The 21,839-nt window shown below is 39.5% G+C and overlaps 1 protein-coding gene across 2 annotated transcripts in view; it reads left to right on the top strand.

The window, feature by feature from the left end:
• dysf (dysferlin, limb girdle muscular dystrophy 2B (autosomal recessive)) overlaps positions 1 to 19,046 on the top strand; it is a 112,829-nt gene extending 93,783 nt beyond the window's left edge. For both annotated transcript variants that reach the window (XM_079257547.1, XM_079257546.1), the window contains exons 50-56: positions 808 to 903; positions 1,010 to 1,151; positions 9,192 to 9,291; positions 11,961 to 12,133; positions 12,222 to 12,331; positions 12,488 to 12,635; positions 14,192 to 19,046. In XM_079257547.1, coding sequence (XP_079113673.1) covers positions 808 to 903; positions 1,010 to 1,151; positions 9,192 to 9,291; positions 11,961 to 12,133; positions 12,222 to 12,331; positions 12,488 to 12,635; positions 14,192 to 14,248 — 826 coding nt within the window. In that variant the 3' untranslated portion in view covers positions 14,249 to 19,046. The remainder of the gene's footprint in view (positions 1 to 807; positions 904 to 1,009; positions 1,152 to 9,191; positions 9,292 to 11,960; positions 12,134 to 12,221; positions 12,332 to 12,487; positions 12,636 to 14,191) is intronic.
• Positions 19,047 to 21,839: the final 2,793 nt, after the last annotated feature.

The raw sequence follows: 21,839 nt of genomic DNA, 5'->3' as shown, positions 1-21,839 counted from the left end.
AGGTTTCCTGTTTTATTTAGTAGTTTTTCCTATTTGGTTCTCTTGTTTAGCTTTATTGATTTCCTGTTCATTGAGTTCCCCAGGTCTAGTTTTAGTTCATTCTGTACACCTGTTTCTTGTTTGGTTCCCCAGTATATTTATATCCCTCAGTTTCAGTTCTTGGTTGCGGGATCATTTTGTTTGTTGTTAGTCCCCTGAGTTTCTTCGGTTGGAATAAATCCCTCCTAAACCTGCATCCCTGGTTGCTCATCTCTGCATTTGGGTCCAAACCTTCACCATCCCCACCGCGCGTCGTGACACCTGCTGCAGGCCTTCGTGTTTTTCTTCTACGCTCCGCTCGCACTGTCACACTTTGCCTCGCCCTTTTTAATGGCAGAAATGAAACAAGCTAAGGTTTTTTTTTTTAGTTTTTTTTTTAACACATGTACGGATGTAAAATAATGAAATGAATCAGATATGGGTTTATATGCATGTAAATACTGCAGTATCGATGTGTTAATGTGATTTCTCACAATGAGAGATCTACAATCTGATAACATGTAACAGATTACAACATTTACACGATCACATGAATAATCTGGTAACTCCAGGAATGAAATGTTCAGATTTTTTGCTGCGCATGTAAATTGATTCACTCAGATTCTCTGCTAATCAATGAATCAATACATCAGGACCTTGTTGAGTCATCAGCTGAGCAATGTGTGTGTTGATTGAGCTGTAAAAGAATAAGATATTGCAGAGCTCACACATCCATCAGTCAATTCGAACCCGTCAATATCTGAGGTAATCGGGTTTGTCTCTGTTTAGGTTTTTCCTGCGCTGCATCATCTGGAACACCAGTGATGTCATCCTGGATGATGTCAGCATCAGCGGGGAGAAGATGAGCGACATCTATGTGAAAGGGTAAGAAAGAGGAAGTAGTTTTACTTCACCGCTGCCTCACAAATCAGTATCTGAGACGATCGGCTTCATCAGATGTAGAATAAGAAGCGGTGGTTGTGTTCCACAGATGGCTCGATGGGCACGAACACAACAAGCAGAAGACAGACGTCCACTACCGCTCTCTGGGCGGTGAGGGCAACTTCAACTACAGATTCCTGTTTCCCTTCCACTACCTACCTGCAGAGCAGCTGTGTGTCGTCGACAGGAAGGTAACTAACCCCCACGTGTTAGAAATGCAGGTTCAACACCTCTGCACCACGAAGAACCGCAGTCATTTCAACTTTCTGGATAGTATCACCAGCATCAGATGCAACACACAGCTGAGTCCAGAAAGGTTTGTTGCGGGAGTGTTTCCAAGCCGAGGTCCTCCCTGCAGCTCTCCTGCCTCCTAACTAATCTACTGTGGCCTGCAATTAACAAAAATAATGATGTGACATTTTCACAAGAAGGAGTAGATGCTGCTGAATCTCTGAGACTCAACAAAAACATGCAGCGAGGAGCTAAAATAACACCGCGCCGAAAAGTGGAATAACAACTCGCCTGTCATTTGCTTTCCTTGGCCCGAGTCCGAGCCTCTTTAGCCGCTCGCAGCCGACATGTTTTACGACGGCGCTCACTCGCTCGCACCAGCATCTTCAATCAGAGAGCAGCTGAAAAGACAAGAAGGACTTTTAAATGAAAAACTCTGCTGGGTGGAGAGCTTATGACTCCAAAACAGAGCCGGAGCCAGAAGGAGAGTATATGAAGCCAGAAACCTCAGCGGTGGAGTCACGGTGGCTGATCAACAGCGCTATCATCACCCTGTCGCACTGCCAGGCGGCCAGACTCACGTGTGGCAGCGTGATTAGCTCATAAACAAGTGCAACTTAAAATATAAGCCTTAAATAATCAGCATATAAAGTCTTATATCTGCTGGTAATCAGATTGGTTGGTGGAGTGTGAAAAAAAAACACAAAAATACTCAGTTTAATGTCAAATACAAAAAAAAAAAAAAATGGATGATGACTCAAGAAGCTTCAAATATTTTTGTTGTTCAATTGGAAAACAAGTAAAACTGAATAACATGAACTAATTCTGAATGGAAAAGATGCCTCAGATTCTGGTCTCATCATCTCCTCTTATTTAGGCCCATTCATCAGTAATAGTAGAGTCTCAGGGGATTTTATATAACAACTTTTCACCACTGAAAACCATTAGGCAGAGAAAGTGACATTAAGATGAATGTATGTAAGATTTTCAATATGTAAAAAAAAAATTAACTAAAAAATAACTACAATCATAATTAGTTTTTTTTTTTTTTTTTTAAACATGTAGGTTCCAGTCTCTCCACAGTTGATGTGTTATTAAATTACAAGTTTAATTAATGACAAATGACAAAAAACACTTTTTTTTAACTGGTAGGCAAACATTTAGGAAGGGTCTTTGTCATTAATTAAACTTGTAATTTAATAACACATCAAATATGGACAGACTGGAACCTACATGTTTAAAAAAATCTGATTATGATTGTAGTTATTTTTTTTAGTTAATTTATTTAGAAAATATTGAAAATCTTACATACTCCACCTTTAAAGCTTATTTGTTTGTAAAAAATGTGATAAACACGATTAAAAAGGAAAAAAACAAAACTACCATTGATGCTGCAGGTTGAGCATAACGCCACTTCCATCCTCATAAATTACATCCTGCTTCCACTCTGGCTATTTGAAAAGCTTTATTTAATCTTTAATAAAGTCTTTAATCCTACTTCAGCTGGTTTTTATTTCTTCCATGCACAGCAGAGCTACCTGAAAAGGAGTCAATATGCAGCTCAAAAACACAAGGGAAAATTCAGCTTTTTCTCTGCCTGATAACAGAGTTGACAGTGAAACTAAGCAGCTACTCTGAAAGCCATAAAACGTTACACCGAGCTGAAAGATGCCAAAATTCACTGGAGACGGACTTTTCCATAGGCGCACGTGGTCGTTAGATCAGTCTCTAACCTACACTCAGCTACTTTATTTAGTACATTTCTGCAGTCTGGCTTCATTCACGTCACATACAGACACTCGGTCAGGACGTTGTCAGACTCCATCTCAGTTTAGTGTAGTTTGTTGATGTGCAGGGTGACACAGACTGGTACCACTTTCCTCTCAGTGGTCTTTAGGCTGAAAGGTATCATTGGGTCTAAATATGAGAAACTGCAGCAGTCAGAGCATCACGGATGTTTTGTGCCTTAAAAATCAGCAGCAGCTGACACAGTGTTAGGAAGGAAATGTTGACACTTGATCTAAATATGAAATTACTTTAAATCAAAACTCCAAATGATGGTTTCTATGTAGGTATCAGATGAAGTGGCCACACAGTGGCAAACGGTTAAATAATGACATACATTAAAGGACATTTTCTCTGTTTGCATTTGCTAAAGAGACAGTAATGTTGATTACGAAGCTAATTACTGCTCTCCAATAATTAATTTTTAATGCTAACATTTAATTTTATGTGAGTAAAACATGACTACATTTTTTTTCTCCACAATAAAAGTTCCCTTGTTGTAAAATGTTTTAACCATTTAATCTTGTTTATTCAACAGATTGTTCCATGTTAGCTGCTAACAGATCTCTAAACGTAATTTTAATGAATTAAATAACAGTTAGAAGTATAAATACGTTCCTCTAGTCCAGCTATATTTATTAAAGCAAATTCAAATTTTTACCAGGATAAGTTTTATAATATTCACAAAAATAAGTATTAAAAGCTTCCTAATTTCATCCTAAGTAAAATAATAATGACAGAAATGTGTTTGAATCCTCTAAGCAATGCTAAATATTTTTTTTTAACTTAAAACTGTGTTTCTGACTCCTTTTTATGGCTCTCTGACAGTAAATGCGTTTCCATTATAGTTATTTGCAAAGTAAAAGCCACATTTCTCAAATTTGTTTTAACTGAATGGTGTTTAGCACATAAGCAGTAATTTTCATCACTCCACTTTGAGGAGGAAGGAGATGCAACACGTTCTGCATTTTGGAGCAGCTGCATTCGTTGCCGCTCATCAGGAGAAGTCACCCAGAAGACTTCTAGAAATAAACTGGCCACGTGAACTGTCCTACGCCACGTCTGCTGACGTGTAAATGTGTTTCCATTAAACTTTTGTGATTTACTTCGACATGCCTGGAAAAGCACCTCATGAGAGTTTAAAATTCTTTTTGATATTCCAGTGTTTTCATTTCCAGTTTTTATTGTGATATTTATTGTTTTGCACAATTCTAGGGACTATTGAAAACGCATTTTTTTTAATATGTACATTCCTGGAACTTTTGTCCTGCATCATTATGATGCAAAGAAACTGCATGTTCCAGCCTGGAGCGTTGCGTGACAGCTGCTTTCCGCTTCACGGCACCGTGTCACACGACAGTAACACTGGATAGTTCCTCTGCATTGTGTTTAACTTGGTTTAAAAACTCATGAGGACGTAACAGAAGAAAGAGAGATAGTAATAGCGAAACAAATATAACAGTCAACATCAAACTGACTTTTACTGACTGGAAAGAGCTCAGAAAAGAGTCAGGAAGCAAGATGGTTGTTAAATTTAGCTGCTGTTGGGGTGCACTGAAGTGTAAAGATCTGCAAAAGTTCAGTCGTGCTGCTTTAAAGGGACATTGTGTAACATTTACATCCGCCTGACGTTGGAATCGTGGCTACAATTTTAACGCATTCGCGTTCTGGCACCTCACTTTCTGAAAAACAGGCATCTTAACGACGGTCGCCAACGTGTATCAAAAAGCCTCAGCAACACCGAGAAATAAAAATGTACATTATGGCTATGGTAAACACAACCGAATGAAAAACGTTTCTTTAGGCCAATTTAGGCAGCGCTTTTGACTTACTTGTCGAGAAGAAAGTTGGCAACTTTGGCATTCCTTTTAAAACCCTTCTCCGTCTTCAGCTCCTTCCACCTGGAGAAAGCTAGTCCGATGTTTATCCTTGTTTTTTGTATTTCCTGGTCACGCTGCCTTTTAAGTGTCCTTTTGCGCTGGCGATGGCGAACAGGGCTCCCGTGCTGCATATCCGTGGTCCTCCATCTTTGTTAATAACAATTTAACACGATTTTCCCCGCTGACGGCAAGCCGTTGGTTCTAGCAGATTTAGGCGTTTTAAAACGGCAAATTCACTGATAATTTTCAGCCCAGTAAAATGCCTAATTTAGATAATTGAAAAAAAAAAAAAATTTGATCTAAAGTTTATAACGCAGTTCTTGGATTAACTAAACAAGTGGAACGCATCTGGAGCTTTATAACAAGAATTGGTGATTATTTATTCTGCCGTTGGGGCCGTTTGTCCCTTCCCGGAGGTTGTATAATTTCACGATTCCAGACTGTCATGGCGCGCCCTGCTGGCTTAGCCGTTGAATGGAGAAACAAATCTAAAATATTTTGTTTTATGTGAATGTGTCGGGCTTCTAACAGAAGGTCAGAACACACCAAAGATAATGCACATATAAATACAGAAATCAATTTTGGTCAGTTAACAACAAAAAATCTTACACAATGTCCCTTTAATGTTCGTGTAGTTAAAAAAGTTTTATGAGACATTTTCAAGGTAAATCTGTCAGTGATAATTTTATAAAAAAAAATACAAAAATTTTTCTACATTAGGCCTTCATGCCTAAACAGGTTGAGATGGAGATATATTGTCCGATACCCGAACTGTAAATCACTAAATCAGTCTTTATTTGTGTAGCACTTTTCATGCATTGAGCATCTTAAAGTACAAAACAAAACAAGCAGGTTGCTATGCCAACAAGTCAGCCCCACCCACCTGCTGACAACAGAGCAGGGCTATCGTCAGGACAAACAAAAGACCTGATAATGATATGACACAAACAACAACATCAAAACCAAACAAAGATTTAATTTAAAAAAATAAATAAATAAATAAAAATAAAAAACAAAACAAAACAAGGAAACTAAAGTAAGTCCAAGGAAGAAGTAAATCAAGTAAACAAGTAAATAATTAGTAAAACAACAGCTCATCTATAACACACCCGGTTAACACGGACATCGCTGATGAAAGCAGAGTAAAAAAAGAATGAATAAAAGTCTAAATAAATTATTGAATAAATAAATAAATAAGAGGAAATTAAATAAAAAAAAACATTCTGAAAAGATGTGCTTTCAGTTTGGCTCTAAAAACACAAATTTCACTCAGAAAATCACATATAATAATTTAATGGGGTAAAATCAGTGCAGCTCATTTTATAAATCTTTGATAGCTTATGCTCTTAGCAAAGTATACTCAAGATTATTAAAATATAAAAAATAACGCTATTAATAGTATTAAATGTCCATCAAATAAAGCCATCGTAGTCATGCATTTCTTTAGTTGCCAAAATATAACATCCAGTGAGACACATTTGTTGGATTTATTTAAATGTCCTTCAGCTTTGGCATCAACTGAGTTTTATTTTCACACCAGAGGAGCCGAGTTGATCTACGAGAGAAACAGAGAAAGATGGATTGAGGAAATAAAGGAGAGGACTGAACAAGTTTCTGTACTTAGCACTCTGGCAGTGAAGAGGAAGCTGATTGATGCTGTTAGATATTGCAGAGAACAGTTAAACACACACTCATGTACAGCGTCCCAGTCCTGTGTGTGACAGCTGTGGAGTGATAACTTAATGTACTTGGATGGAGTTTGTGCGTTAACTGAGCCAAGCTTCGAACGCACACACTGACAAGCATAAAGGCATTAGCATACACACACACACACTCTTGCACACACACGGTGTTGTATGTTTACTCTGCTGTTTGTGTGCGTTGTCATGAAGTGTGAGAACACGCTGTGGATTTAGACTCTGGTGTGAAGTCATGACACCGACTGCAGATCTGTTTGTCATTTAATCACATGGACACAAAGCAGATTTTTATTTTCCACTAAAAAGAAAAAAAAAAACAAAACAATGCTTTGTTTTCTTCACATCCTCATAAAATCAAAGCATCAGGGTAACTTTGAGGAAGACCAGGGAGAAGAACAGGTTGAAGCATGACCACCTCAGAGGGCCAGGCTGGAGGCTGGCAGAGCACATGATCCAAAGCAAGGAGCAGAAGAGGCCAGCTGCACTAAATCCGAGCAGATGACCATCCAGCATCAGCGGATTGGACTGACGCTGCCTCTACAGTCTGGAAATCCTCACCAGGTTTCTATACTGGCTTCAGCAGGCAGGGTGCAGGTGTAGCCTTTGGCAGGACGAGTGCAGGTTCTGGTGGGAGACCAGGACAGATTTCAGCTGACCCTGGTGTTAACTCTGCTGTGGGAACTGGGGAGACAGGCAGGAGATTAGCCAGGCGGACTGACTCTGAAACTTTCTCTGTGGTGGTCTTAGCTGACCTTGGTGCATGAGACAGGAAGCGAATAGACATCACAGACCCCTTTTGGAAACTGGATGAGAGGCGTCCAGGGACCCTACAACTGAAGAGGTATTGTTGACCCCAATCTGTGACAGATAATGAGACGTTATGGACCTTGGAAGGGTGAAAGGTGGATTTCAAGAGGTGTTAGATCCACTTGGAAAAAGAAGGAAACATCTCCTAAATCCTCCATGGACCAGGGTCAGGTCTAAAATGAAGCTGAGGACCCTGTTAGGGGCCAGATGAGAAACAACACTTGAGACTCTCCAAGGAGTTCGCAGGTGCTCACACTAATTTGAGGACTAAAAACGAAGGGTCAAAGACGCTCTGCTGCATAAAGACCAGAGAGACACCATGGACCTCCTTACAACTGGAACAGAAAGACTGAAGAGAAGACTCGTTTGGCTGCTGCATCTGTTGCTGAGACTGAAGAACAAATGGTCTCCAGTACAGAGTTTAAAGCAAGCTGGGGTCACTTGGAGAGCTGTTGTTTGTCCATATAGCAAACCTTTAGACCTTGGATGGCATCAGCTGATCCAGAAAGTCGATAGACCAAAACCCAAAACTTTATCAATGTAAAAAACTGAACTTGTTCCTGTTTCTAGTCCATTTGGAGGAAGGCTTGTTATCTTCAGGAGAACTAAAACACCAGGCTGAGATTTATGGTCACAGTGACCTGCTGCCTCTTGAATTATTCTGTTTCTGCATGTCTGTTTGCTAGATCAACCTCTGATGGTACAGACTTGGTTTTCCTTGCATGTCTCTGACAGTAAAAGTTAGAAAGAGTATGAGACGAGATGGAAGTGCTTCTGACTCTGATGAGGTGAGTGGATGCAGGACATTTAACAGGGAAGAGGTGGTATGTGGCACTCTGGAGATGAAAAGGACGACTACAGCCATCTGGTGAGGGAAACGGGCAATAATTGGGACGATCAAAAGGAGACAGTAGGGTCATACAAAAGGAAAGAAAGAAAGACCAAAACCACAGATCTTGACAGATATTTGGGTCTGTTATTTCTCAGTTCCACGTGAGCCCGAGTCCCAGCCGTGAAAATAATTGATCTTTGTCCTTCAATGGTTCGCTTTGCACGTTTTTGGATTTCAAGGATAGAATTTGGAGGGCGAATCACATTTTTTTGTTTCCAAGAGTCCACTTTAGTTTGATCAGAGTGTAAATATCCTTAAAATGTTTTTATTTAAAAAAAAAAGAAAAAAAAAAAGAAAAGATGTATCTCTCTCCTCTTCTAACTCAGCCATGACTTTAAACCGTAGAAAGGAATTATTTGTCGCTGTGGGAGGTTGCTAAGTACAGACTTCTAGTTTGTGGAAACTCTCCTCGCCGCGTATATTTCGGAGCAGTGACGTTCTGGCGTTTGTTTCAAATCACAGGAGACCTATTTAAAATCATGTGTGAAAAGCCATATTTTTGATCAACATGACAACAGCTAAGGAGTCTCACACGTAGATTAAAAAGGACTGAGGGAATGGAAAGTGAGAGAGAGAGAGAGAGCGAGAGCAAAGTTGGTATGCAGCTGCTGAACAGCAAAGGCCATTAGCACAAAGGTGAGACAGGATCGGATTCTGTCTGGCAGATTAGCGTAACTCTACCGGAGGTGATAATGGGTACAATACACACACACACACTGATGTTTACAGATGTGCGTGTTCCGTTAGTGTGGAAGAGGTAATGTTGTGACAGATGTGTCGATTGAGTGCCGCTCCAATCTGAGGGGGCATCCTCTTTTGGACGGACGCAACAGAAACATCATCGTCATCATTCGAAGAGCTATCGTACATGTGACCACAGGAGGGAAAACAAATGACTTCAAAATGTCAGATTTCTTTCTTTGCCTGTGTCTGCAGGAACACTTCTGGAGTATGGATAAATGTGAGACCAAACTGGTTCCCAAGCTGACCATCCAGATCTGGGACAATGACAAGTTCTCTTTTGACGACTACCTCGGTAAAGCCCATCTCTCTCTGCCTCCATGTGGAAAGTGTGTTTTTTGTTTTGATCTTTAAGAAAGTTTTCCTACCTTCATCGCAGTTTTGATTTACTTTAAAACACGTAAGTGTAAACGGACGAATAGCCTTCAAGCTTCTGTCTGTTTAAGAGAATCAGAAGGGTATATTTCTTCCTTCTGGGGTTAAACAGACGCTTGAATCATTTTGGGTATGACATTTAGACAGATTTTCCCCTCCTTTCCAAAGGATTAGGGGGTAAATCTATCCCAGAAACCATATGTGCGACGTACGAACAACTACTGTGATAACATTTATCTTTAGAATTAACGCTCTTCCATTTCCACTGTGTCGGCACATTTTGCCAAAAGGAGGGGCCGATTTTATTTTTTCTTCTCCCAACTCAAGCTGTCAAAATTTTGCCTTTCCTTCACCCCTGACTCTGCCCCAACCCCGTCCCCTGAAATAACTCACCACCATGCCTCTCCTCTTTCACTCCCCCCGCCTCGCTTCGCTCTTTATTTCTCTGCCTGAAAGGGAGGATGACGGTCTGCGGACTGAGCGTCCCTCTGCGGTGCGAGACGAGGAGGAAGATGAGGAATCCAGATTCTGACCGGTTCCTGTCTGTCACCGTCGGCTGCAGTGTTTTCTCTCGCTCGCGTTTATTCGCCTCATGCTGACTGCGGGTGTGTGGCCACCTCAAAGCATTTTTTCCATGACTGCCTGTCTTCAGCTCGTCGGCTCGGACCGCTGACTGTTAATCTTCCCTGCGCGGTGCGAGGGTCAGGCACGAGCCATTTTCCTACGGTCACACTGACAAACGGCAGCAAACTCTGGAAAAACACTTCCAGTGGATGTTTAGTCTTTCATCAGGTCTCCGTACTTTGTGTCATCAAAGATCAAAACATATCATCGCAGGTTAATCCGCCATTCATCCAGTAATCAGCCATCTTGGACATATTGCATAAACTGATCACTGGATTCTGTTGGGTTAACCAACCTATAGCCATTTATTTTCTTAATGTGCTTTCTATCTCTTCTTCGTTGGCCACTGTGATACCTAGCTTACATTGTTGCCAATCTGGAGACTGGAAGATGGACCAACCACAACTACAGGCAGCTAGACTATCCTTTGTGTGTGTCAGAGATTTGTTTTTTTAATGTGGTGGGGATGAAGCAGGGGCCCACAGATTTCCATTTCCAGCTGGAGGTTCTGCATTAGGACTGGGACCCGCTTATGAAAGCAGTAACATCGGCTCAGTTCTTTGCTAGTGGTAACCACTACATTACAATTACAACATGAAGTTGGGAGGAAAATTAAAGCATTGACATGTCTGCATGACCAGCAGACAGAAATGGTCCCAAATCCACCTGAGATGGGATTTAAGAAGTCCCTTGTAATGATCGGTGGGTTTCGGTGCTATTTTAGCTTTAATTCTTGTTCTTGTTAGTCATCCTAACAAGAACCATCATTTAGGCTGTCCCCTCCCTTTCAATGGATCATAGCAGTCCTGCAGTACAGCAGGGATCCCCAAACCTGGTCCTCAAGGCCCAGTGTCCTGCAGGTTTTCCAAGTGTTCCTGCTGGACCAGACCTGACTCAGACTCAGACTAGCTCTGCACAAGTATGCTAAATACAGACTGATTTGAATCAAGTGTGTTGCAGCTGGGGCACTTTGAAAACCTGCAGGATACCGGTCCTCGAGGACCAGGATTTGGGATCCCTGCTGCACAGGATGCCACTTCCAGCCTTAGAATTGGACTGTACGGTTAATCAGTGAATTGATATAATTTATCAGCCTAAAATTTGTTCACAGCCATAAAATAATTTTTTCTACTTGTTAGCTTGCCAACAAAATATTCATTTCCATCATATTTTTGATGCGCATTTTTTTTATTGCATTATTGTTACACAATAAACAAAAATAAATGAGCACGATTTTTGAATAATCCTTGTCAAATTTCTTTCATAACATTTTTTTTTTTTTTTAAACTTATTTAACCTTCATTTATACATATAATGCCAGCGACAGACAGTCACATTTTTAAACAACATCTGCTTCAAGTAAGCGCACAACTTTACAGAATGATGTGTATCTGGTCAAGATGACTTCCACACTGATGGCAGATGAAGTCTACGTGATAGTAGTCTACATTACTGTGTACTAATGTATTTAATGGTATTTTGTTCTGTTTTGTCAGCACAAGAACTCCTGAAAATCTGGCTTTTCAGGAAAATACTTAAAATACTGAGATTGTATTTTGAGCAAATATCTTACCATAAAGTGATGTTAAATGCCTCAGAAACTGTATGGATCAAAGATGTCATGTTGGGGTAATTTGAGTCAGGTGAGTTGGAGCAGGGACACTTTGAAAACCTGCATGACAGCATCCCTTGGGGACAACTTTGGACGCCCCTGATCTAGAAGATCTTGAAGGCTTTTTCCCCCTAGTTCTCAGTTTTCTTCTTCTTTGCTCTTCTCATTCTTTTCTTCTGCTCCTTGTCAGGCTCGTCGTTCAGGAAAAATATGCCTTTACATGTGGATGAGGACTTATATGATGTCTTTTGACATATTTAGGAAACACTAAATTAAAAAAAAGATTGTTTAAATTGCACCAGCTTCTTTTGAAATTTATCTCTAACTTAAAGTTGCTTTAAATGTGTCTTCAGGTCACTTGGCAATGGACCTGAACCACATGCTGCGTCCCGCCAAGTCCCCAGAGAAATGCACTCTGCAGCTGCTCGACCAGCCGGTGGACAAACTGGTGTCTCTGTTCGAGCAAAAAACGGTCAAAGGCTGGTGGCCCTGCACCTGCGAGCAGAACGGAGAAAAGATCATCGCTGTGAGAACGCAAAGACACCTCAGCTGCAGGAAGGATGGACGCTTCCTGTCATCGGTGTGTGTGATCGCTGTCTTCTGTGTTCTCGCAGGGGAAGGTGGAGATGTCTCTGGAGATTGTGACGGAGCAGGAGCAGGAGGAGAGACCAGCCGGCCTCGGCAGAGATGAACCCAACATGAACCCTCACCTGGAGGAGCCTCAGTAAGACACACACTAAAACATGAAAACGCTCACACACACACACACTCACACACACACACACACACACACACACACACACACACACACACACACACACACACACACACACACACACAAACTCATCCTCTTGCTCTCTCCTCCCGGTCCTCCAACCAGGCGTCCAGAGACCTCCTTCCTGTGGTTCTCCTCCCCCTATAAGACCCTTAAGTTCATCCTATGGAGGCGGTACAAGTGGTTTATCATCCTCTTTATTATCGTCTTCCTCATCCTCCTCTTCCTGGGCGTCTTCCTCTACTCCTTCCCGGCAAGTTTGAAACAAAAAGAACAAAAAGTCTCCTTTAAGTTTGTGGCAAGGCGGGTTTATGTGTGTAGCATGTTTGTGTGCTTCTAGTAGCTGTGTTTAACAAGCTTATTTCATGTCATGAAGCCTCGACATCAGACGCAAATTTCCAACAAAGTTTTCTGGTCTTTATTTTATTTCTTTTAATTTTTAAAAAAATGTATTTTCATTCATTTTTTCAAATTAATGTATTTATTTTATAGATTTATCATTTGTTTGTTTTTAATATTCATTAATTTATTCATTATTTCATTGTATTTCATTTTTGTTCTAGCCTTTGTTTTTGTCATTTTTTTCTTTCATCTTCAAGTGCGTTGTTTATTTTTATATAGTTTTAAACAAACTTAGACATTAAGTGGTTTACAGGTGGTCCTCGGGTTACGTGGTTCACAACTTACGTCGTTTCGACTTTAAAACGCTCATTAAATAAATGTAAAGAAAAAAATAGACAAATTTTGAAGTTACCTCAGTGTGTGTATATTTATTCTATTTTCATTGAAATATCTATTTTAATTAGCTGTACTGTTTTTCTATTAATATGATGTATAATACGTGTATTTATATAGTTATTTAGTGATTAAATGGGTATTTAGGGGGTATTTAATGGTAAAAATCCGACCTACGTGGAATTTCATGTAACACTGTGGCATAGGAACGGAACTCGTTCGTAAACCGAGGACCGCCTGTATATGACTGTTGACATTCAGGTCCGAGTCCTTGACTTCTTTAAGAGTTGTGGCTTGGTAGTTGATAGGTTGTTGTTTCTATTTTTAGTGCTGAATTTCTTTGACTTAATAACTATTATTTCAGTTTTTTCTTCATTTAACTGAAAGAAATTCTGGCACATTAATCAATGAATTTGATCTGAGTTTGGATGAGACTATAGTTTCTTAATGAGATGAATTGAACAGTCATTGTGCAGAACTTCATAGGCTGTTGGATCCATTTAATTTGAGTCAGGTTTGTTGGAGCAGGTGAACATTGACAACCTGCAGGACTACAGTCCTTGTAGAACAAAGCTGAGTAGCCTGATGTAATTGTTGAACAGCAGTGGTCCCATGATGGACCCTTGGAGAACTCCACGGATTATTGTTGTTCGCTCAGATTTATCGTTACCTACAGACACAAAGTAGTCCCCGTCTTTTTAATTGGACTCACACCAGTTCTAGTTCTAGTTAAGATGTTAAGATCCAGTAGTACAATCACTAAAGTGTTGCCGTTATTAGATGTCATTTAAGACTTTCACTAAAACCCTGTCAGGATTGTGGTATGGTTGGAAACCTTACTGGTAGACATCAGAAGAGTTATTTAGTGTCAGGGAGTTGTGAAATTGGTTAAAGCAGCTTTTTAATATTTAACTATGAAAAGGGAAGTTTGTGTCAGCCTGTTGTTGATGAGTGATGGTGGTAAATTTAAAGAAAATCACCAAAACACTGAAAAGATGCAGAAAATTAGATTTTCAGCAGAAATAAGAGGAATGAAATGATGTCTTGCATCATTTTTGTGTTTTTATTTCACAGAACTACGCTGCAATGAAGATGATTGGACCTTTTGGTCCAGCTAAGGCTGCAGAGTGACGAAGGAGAGAAAAAGAAGGAAGAAGAAGGGAAATGTCAACAGATGGACAGAAGTGAAATGGGTCAAATGAGGCTGAACTTTATTATTTTTCTCATTTTGAGTTGTTTTGTCATCCCACTGAAGTATAACGATGAACCGAGATGCTCTGAGTTCTAGACGCCGTTTTGTACAGACAGACCTGATCAGCAATAGCTATTTGTATTTGTGTGTCTGTTTGTGCCTTTGTGTCTGTTCCTGAACCGCGGTTATGAAAGGATTACCAAAGGTTTTATCAGAATGTGCGCGTGACGTCGGCATCCTTGTCAAGCCTCCGTCACCTCTTTCATCTCGTCTGCCTCCATGCAGAGATGAAGGAGGATAAAAAAAAAAAAGAAAAACTCTGCAAACGCAAAACAGCAGAGACGGTTTCAAAGATTTTGATGTTGCTTGATCTTTTTGCCACCCACTGTTTCCCAGCAAGACGCACAGGCAGATCAGGCAGACGCTAAATGGATTCAAAATGTCAAACTTTATTGCTCCAAAAGTTCAATCTGAGGTTAAAAACAGGGTGGGAATTTTTATGTTATTCTCTTTGAATCACTGCTTTACATCATTTTCTTCAATATGCTGCCTTGAAGTGGATCATACAGCGTGTGTGGCCACATGTGATGCCTTCAGGTGTTGTGGGAATTCTTTGTGGTTACCAGTTTAAACATTATAAAGCCTTCATCACCTTTTGTCTGATTTTCTTCTATTTTCCCTCATATTTTGGTCTTTTTCTGCTTCTCCATGTCCCTCTTGGTTTTTATTTTTCCTCTTTTCATCACATCCCTTTGCCTCCTCTTCCTCTGCTTCCCCCTCTTCCCCACTCAGTCTTCCCGCTGCCTCTTTTCTTGCAGTAGTCTCAGGGTTCAGCAGGTTAAGTCTGGGATTTGCTCTTCCGGATCTCAGAGCTTGAGTTTTATTAGTACAAATCAGGTTGGACATAGATAATGTAAGCAGATAAGGACATAGAACAGTGCATGTATGTGTGTGTAGGAGGGAGTCATTCATTTCCGGCTCTTTCCATGAGGAAAGTAACACAGACAGATTAAAAAAGGAATTAATTACAATTTGAAAGAAAGATAATCAAAATATTCAAATCCAGTTAAATTTTTTGATCTAAGATTCTAATTTTTTTCTTTTCTCTGGGTTTGCTCGGTTTGTTTTGGTCCAGACCAGAGTGGAAAAGCTGGCTTGGTCCAGTTGGCCTCAGTTTTGATTCGTGGCAGCTGATTAGAAATTAACCAGGCCTCATGAAGTCACATGAATCTCATTTAACAGAAGATGTTTTGGTGAAATGTTGGTCTTCCTGGTCCAACTGCAACTCAGCGAACCTCAGATCAGATGCAACTTAAGCATCAAGATTTTAATATCAGTCATAAAGTATCAGACTATTAGCATAAATCACCATTTTAGTTGATTATCTGTGAGATGTTTGTGGATTGAATACATTTCATACAGAAACTTCATGGTTCAAAACACAGGCAACCCCGTAAAGCATCAACTTAATGTAGTTTTGTTTCGTAGCACTATCCTGTAATCTTTTTATTATTTATATTTATTTCGATCAAATAATGTGCCAAGAGTAGAACGAACAGAAGATAAGTCAGGCCACAAAAATGATGAATTATACGTCGATTATCCAAAAGGAGCGGGGAAACGTAAAAGTTACTGAACCCGACCTTGATTTGTAAAACAAAATAATACATTTACACACACATATACATACACACACATAAACACACAAAACCCATTACATAAAGACTTAAAGTCCAGAAGGTCGGATTAGTTACGGGAAATAATCCACAGTGTCACTTTTAGGTATTTATTCAAGTTTTTTCCTCTAATATTTTCATGTATTGTGCTCATGTATGGATGTATGCTCATCCTTCCAAATAGTTTTAAAAGCTTTAGCTTGGGTGAAGGCAAGCTAGGATTAGGGATGCACCGAGCCACTATTTGGGAGTTCAGATCTGATACCGATATATTGAATCTGCCGATACTGATATTTGCCGATACCAAATCTGTTTATGTGAACATTATTGTGCCTATGGTTATTATAACTGTGTAAGATTTCATTAGGTTGTAATAAATGACCCATCCTTTCTGAAGTTACCCCACCAATACAAATATAATAACACTACAGATCTAACAATTTCAACAAGTTTTATTTTGATTTGGCACATTTCACCTGAATACAACTATAAATGTGTGGTTTTGAAACAAAGATCTCACTTCTAGTGTCACAAAAAATGTCACATTTTAATACTCAAAACATTTATTTCTTTTATAAGACGTCTGAAGCATGTCAAACACATCTGCGCTGGCTTGACTAGTGTGGTATCGGGTATCGGTTGTGGTATGGGTACTTTCATTCATACCAAGTATAAGTACACACGCTTGGTGTTGAGCCGATACCAATACTGGTATTGGTGCATCTCTATATAGGATGGATTCACACGGTTTGGTCAGTATTAGAGTAGTGTGAAGACTGTCTGACCCCGAAGAGTGGAAAAAACTTGCAAGTGCACTGAGGTGCAGTTTGCGCACAGTGTGAAAGCAAATGGCCCATCCAGTGAACCGAGGAAGGGATGTAGGATGTAGAGCAGCATGCTGGATATCTCGCCTCCTCTCTGCTGCTCATACTGGTCAGTTCCTTGTGAAAACCATGTTGAACTTGAATAGCAAAGTAAAAACAAAGACTTTATTTGCTTGGTCTCACTTACTTGTTTAGATGTGGTGAACGTGACGGTTAAAAGGTGGATTTCCAGCTTCAGTCATAACCATTTAAAGAGCCTGGTTCTCTTCTTTCTCCTTCTTTTCTTCTTGCTCAGTGTTCATCTTGGAGAATACCACCGAAACAAGCAGCTGTTGTAACTGTGTGGTATTCTCAGATGATTTAGTCCACTTTGGTAAAGTGCAGAAAACAAACCAAACAATTTAAAGGTGCCACTTTTCTCCTAAATCCTCCCCCAACCCAGCCAGACTAGACTAAGCTGGTGTGAATGCGCTTTTAGACAAATTTCTGGTAGTGTTGATCATCTACCTGTGTGCTCCCACATTTACTCTATATAGCTATCTACATACAGTCTGTTATTCATGGCTAACACCACCTGTTAAACAGAAAATATTCCCTATAATTCCTATATAATTTGTCAAAGCAAATCCTAACATAACATAGGTGGTAGAACAGTTAGTCACACTAAAGTCATGAAACTAAGCGTCTATTACCAAGAAAGAAACAACTATTAATGCTTATGAAGCATTTTGTTGTAACTTTTCGGCTTGTCCCGAAAGATGGGGTCGTCGCTCAGGGGAATTGAGACGTTTTATGCTTGATGTCCTTCCTGACCCAACCCTCTGCATTTATCCCGACTTGGCTCCGCCCCTCATAGACTGTAAGTCACAAGACAAGCGGCTCTACATCCGAGCAACTTCCACCTCCTGTTTCTGAAGCTTTTTTTAAAAAATATAAATACATAAAATATAATTTATTCATCTCAACCCAAACTTCACCTGCAGTTTGTGAAGCTGTGGCAGATTGAGTAACCATGGCAACACAGCTGCATCCTCTCCTAGGTGTTTCAGGTTGATATTCATGACGTGACCATTGTGTCCAAAAGCATTCACGATCACACCTCACAATATTAATAGTAAGATCGGAAAGAATATGTTTCTGTTGTTATCTCAGGTTTTTTTTCTTTTTTGTTATTTTCAGGGAAACTTAAACAGAAAACCATTTTGCAATCAAAACTCTTTTAGTTTTATCCACAGATTAAATCAAAACATCATTTATACCTTATGTGCTGCTGCGTTCATTGTACTGTAATTTGCCAACCACAAGCCGCTACTGTTTTTCACACTATTTAAACCCTGATGTGGCTAATTTATTGATATTTACGGGGTAACATCTTAAGGAACTGCGTTACAAAGAGAACAACGCAAGCTCAAGGACAAACATGCATGGAGAGAAAAGTAAAGACAACAAAAGACACAGAGAAAGTTTGTAGCAAAGTAATTCGGAGGCTCTTTAATGTCGACACTAAAGAAGATGAATATAGTAGTTTTTACGCACAGGAGGAAGCTGGTGACAATAAATGACTTTTCTTGTAATCTACATTGTAACCAGCTGTGTTCCATCTTGCCTTCAGGTGGCATTCAGATGAATTTATTTCAACTCAATTCAGGGTTTTTACTTTCAAGCTTTAAACATCTAAATAAGCCTTAAACACTACAGCGCATGTACACGACATTTATTCAGACAATCCTGCTCTAAGCTGCGTTTACAGCCAATAAGAAGCCTTCATAGAGGAAACTAGGGCTCTGTTTGCGCCTGATGTTCCTCCTGCCAGTGAATGTAACGTGCCTTTAGCGTCTAGCTTTGCTGCTTCCTCTCCTGCCTCGACGTGAAGCAAATAAAAAGTCCCTGCAGGTGCGGTGCGGTTCAAGTATCGGTGATAGTTCAGGTTTGTTTTCAGTAGGATGGTTCTCATGACGTTTTCGGTTGTTGTAAGGAAATGAGCGTAAACATGAAGCAGGAGCACCTCGCTGCTAACCCCACGCCATTACGCTGCACTAAGCAGAGACACTGACGACTGCCATGTTTCACCTGGAATCTGCTTTTTGCACGAAAGGTTTGAGACAAATCAATTTGCTGATGTAAAAAGGTTTAAATGTTTATAAAATGCAGACTGAATGTATCAGACCTCATGTGTGAAAAGCAACACTGTGTGCGCTGCATTGTTTCAGTATTATCAATAAACTGCGTTTCTGTTCTGTGTGGATGTTGATTATCTCTGTTTCTGTACTAATAGAGCAGCTTTTAGCTCGTTACCATTAAAATTAGGATTTTAATAAAGACTCTTTAAACATCAGGCACAGCAGGACTAACACAAGATCTGCACATTTTTATCTGAATTTAAATGCAAAAACACAACCAACCAGGATAATAAGTGTTGTGGTGAAGAGTGTGCATTAACTTGCTTTTCTTTACAGTTAGTTTAATTCAAGTACCACATACAGGACGCTCTGATCTCCAGTAGTTTAGGCCACTACAATAATCTACAAAGTTTCCCTTCATGTCAGGATGAACAAATACAGCTGCATCATCAGGATAGTTACGTTAATGAACCATCCTTTTAAAAAACTGTTATAAACATGATGTTTTTGGAGAAAATAAGTGCAGATTCAATACGGTTTTATAAGTTACATATTTAATTTATTTTAAATTTTTTGTTTGCATATTTATTGCATATATATGTATATATTTAACTTCAGATGTTTTTATACACACACACACATGTTAATTACACTTTGTAAATGAATTATCTTAATTAATTATCTTATGCATTTAGATCACATACAAAAGTAATGTTTATTTTAATGGATTTAAGTGGATTAGTTAATTAAATAATAACAGGCATTAACATTGTAAACTCATGCTCTATTAATGTCTACAAAAATCCATTAACTTCTAAATCAGTAAACACATAGCATGTCAGCAGGTATATTAATATATATATATATATATATATATATATATATATATATATATATATATATATATATATATATATATAATTTGATCTACCTATTTGAAACAAACAAAAAAAAGAAACATAACACACCAATAAATGGTTTGCACCAAAGGTTTGAGACGAATCAACGAATTTTCTTTAACGAAAAGCTCCAGCTGTTCTGTAATTAATAGCTGGACATGTAGAAAAGTCTACATGTTGTAGACGTTTCTAATTAAAAGTCTACAAGATGTTATGAAACTTTTAAAAAGTCTTTTTTCAATATCATCCGAAAAAGTTGTTCAACTTGATGAGAGTTGTTTATTCTTTAAACCGACTCAACTGAGGGGTCTGAATCTACCACAAAAGCTGCTGAGTCAATGTAATCGGTGTATATTAACAAATTAAGAGCTATAGTTACTTTTATTAAAATAATTACAATTGCCCAGTTTTGACCCTTTTTGTCCCATAGAATATTCAGAAATCTTCACTTTGGTCAGAGGTTTTTAAAAGAATGGGTTTTGATGGCATAAATCTGCTATTTTGTGTGGATGACAGGCCAAATCAGAGAAAAATATCTTTGTTTTGCGAGACACCTGCTACATGTGGACAAGGCCTTGCTAATACCAAGTTCCGCACACATCTACTAATTAGCCACTGATTTGTGTCAGTTCTGTTGCAGCAGGGAAACTCCAAACACCTGGCGAGGATTGAAAAAAAAACTGACATCCACTCCTCTGTCTAGCCATACTGCACCATCTTTACCTGAAATAAACTGGTCATGTGACCCCCCAGGTCACCCTGCGTCACATCCATTGTCATGTAAATGTGGAAAAAGTGTTTCCATTACATTTTTGCAATATAGTTGTGTATCACAATGTCTAATAACTCACCTCATTAGAGCATAAAAATGTTTTTTTGTCATATTTAAAAGGCTTTTTTGAAGCATATATGTTTCCAGTACCAGATATTTAGGTATTACACAATTATAGGCATCATAGAAACACAGAAATTCCATTGTTAACACTTTTTCCAGCTTTCAAAATGCCGTATTAAATTTCTCCACTTGAATTAAACAATGCTTTTGCTTTATTTTCTGTGTAACTTTCAGGATGGAGGAGACTCGGCCCATCCTTTCTTCGTTTGAGGAAACAAGCACCTAAAATTGCTAAAAGAGCTGCCGTGTGTTGAGAACAATTATCTGAATTTAATACCACAGCTGCTGGATGTGGCTGAGCTAAATGATGTTATTTAGAGGCAGATAATTTTCCTCAAGGTTAAACTGGATGGTTTAACTTGGCGTGGTGATTCGTCATTTTGGTTATGTTTCCATTCAGGACGGGAAACGCTGCGTAAAGCCCACCTAGACCGCAATATTTTCTATTAAGAAGTCTTTTTCTTCAAACAATAATGCTCCTGTAAAGACAGGCTGATGACTGTAGGCCAAACTTGCGTGTCTATAGGAGAGATGTTGATTATGTATGCAGAGTGTTTGGTTCGCTGACCTTTATACGAACCTGCCGAGTCAGCAGAAAACTCCTTTTGACCATTTCCACTCCTGAGCTCCCGCAAACCTAAATTATTACTTAGCTCTCCCACCGCTTTTCTCTCTCCAACCTTTTTTCTCCTCGTCCCGTAATCTCTCTCTTTTTCCCCTTTCGCTGACCGTCACATGTTGTCTTTAACTCTCCATCTCTGGGGTGTTGTTATGGTCAGCATGAACTGCAGGTGAACCTCTGACCGCAGAGTGTGTGCGCAGTGTGGGTGGGCTACCTTCACTCTTCCATCTCACCCTCATTTTCCTTGACCTTCACCATCTTCTTCCTCTTCCTCCTCACCCCTCCCTGACCTCCCTCCTTGTCCTGCTCCTTCCATTTTAACCCCTCCGGAGCTCCCAGGTCTTATCGCTCCCTCTGAAATCCCGACTTGATGGTGGTCACAGTGGATCTGTGTGTGTGTTTAGTGAAAGAACTTCCTCTTCGGGAATCAATAGTTTGTCATCAGAGAAGCTGGACTGAACAGGCAAGTGCAGAAACGAGACGAGCAACGTGGC

The sequence above is a fragment of the Telmatherina bonti genome (genome assembly GCF_933228915.1).
Source record: "Telmatherina bonti genome assembly, chromosome: 18".
NCBI classification, from domain to species: Eukaryota; Metazoa; Chordata; class Actinopteri; order Atheriniformes; family Telmatherinidae; genus Telmatherina; species Telmatherina bonti.
This window is presented reverse-complemented; position numbering and strand designations above follow the sequence as displayed.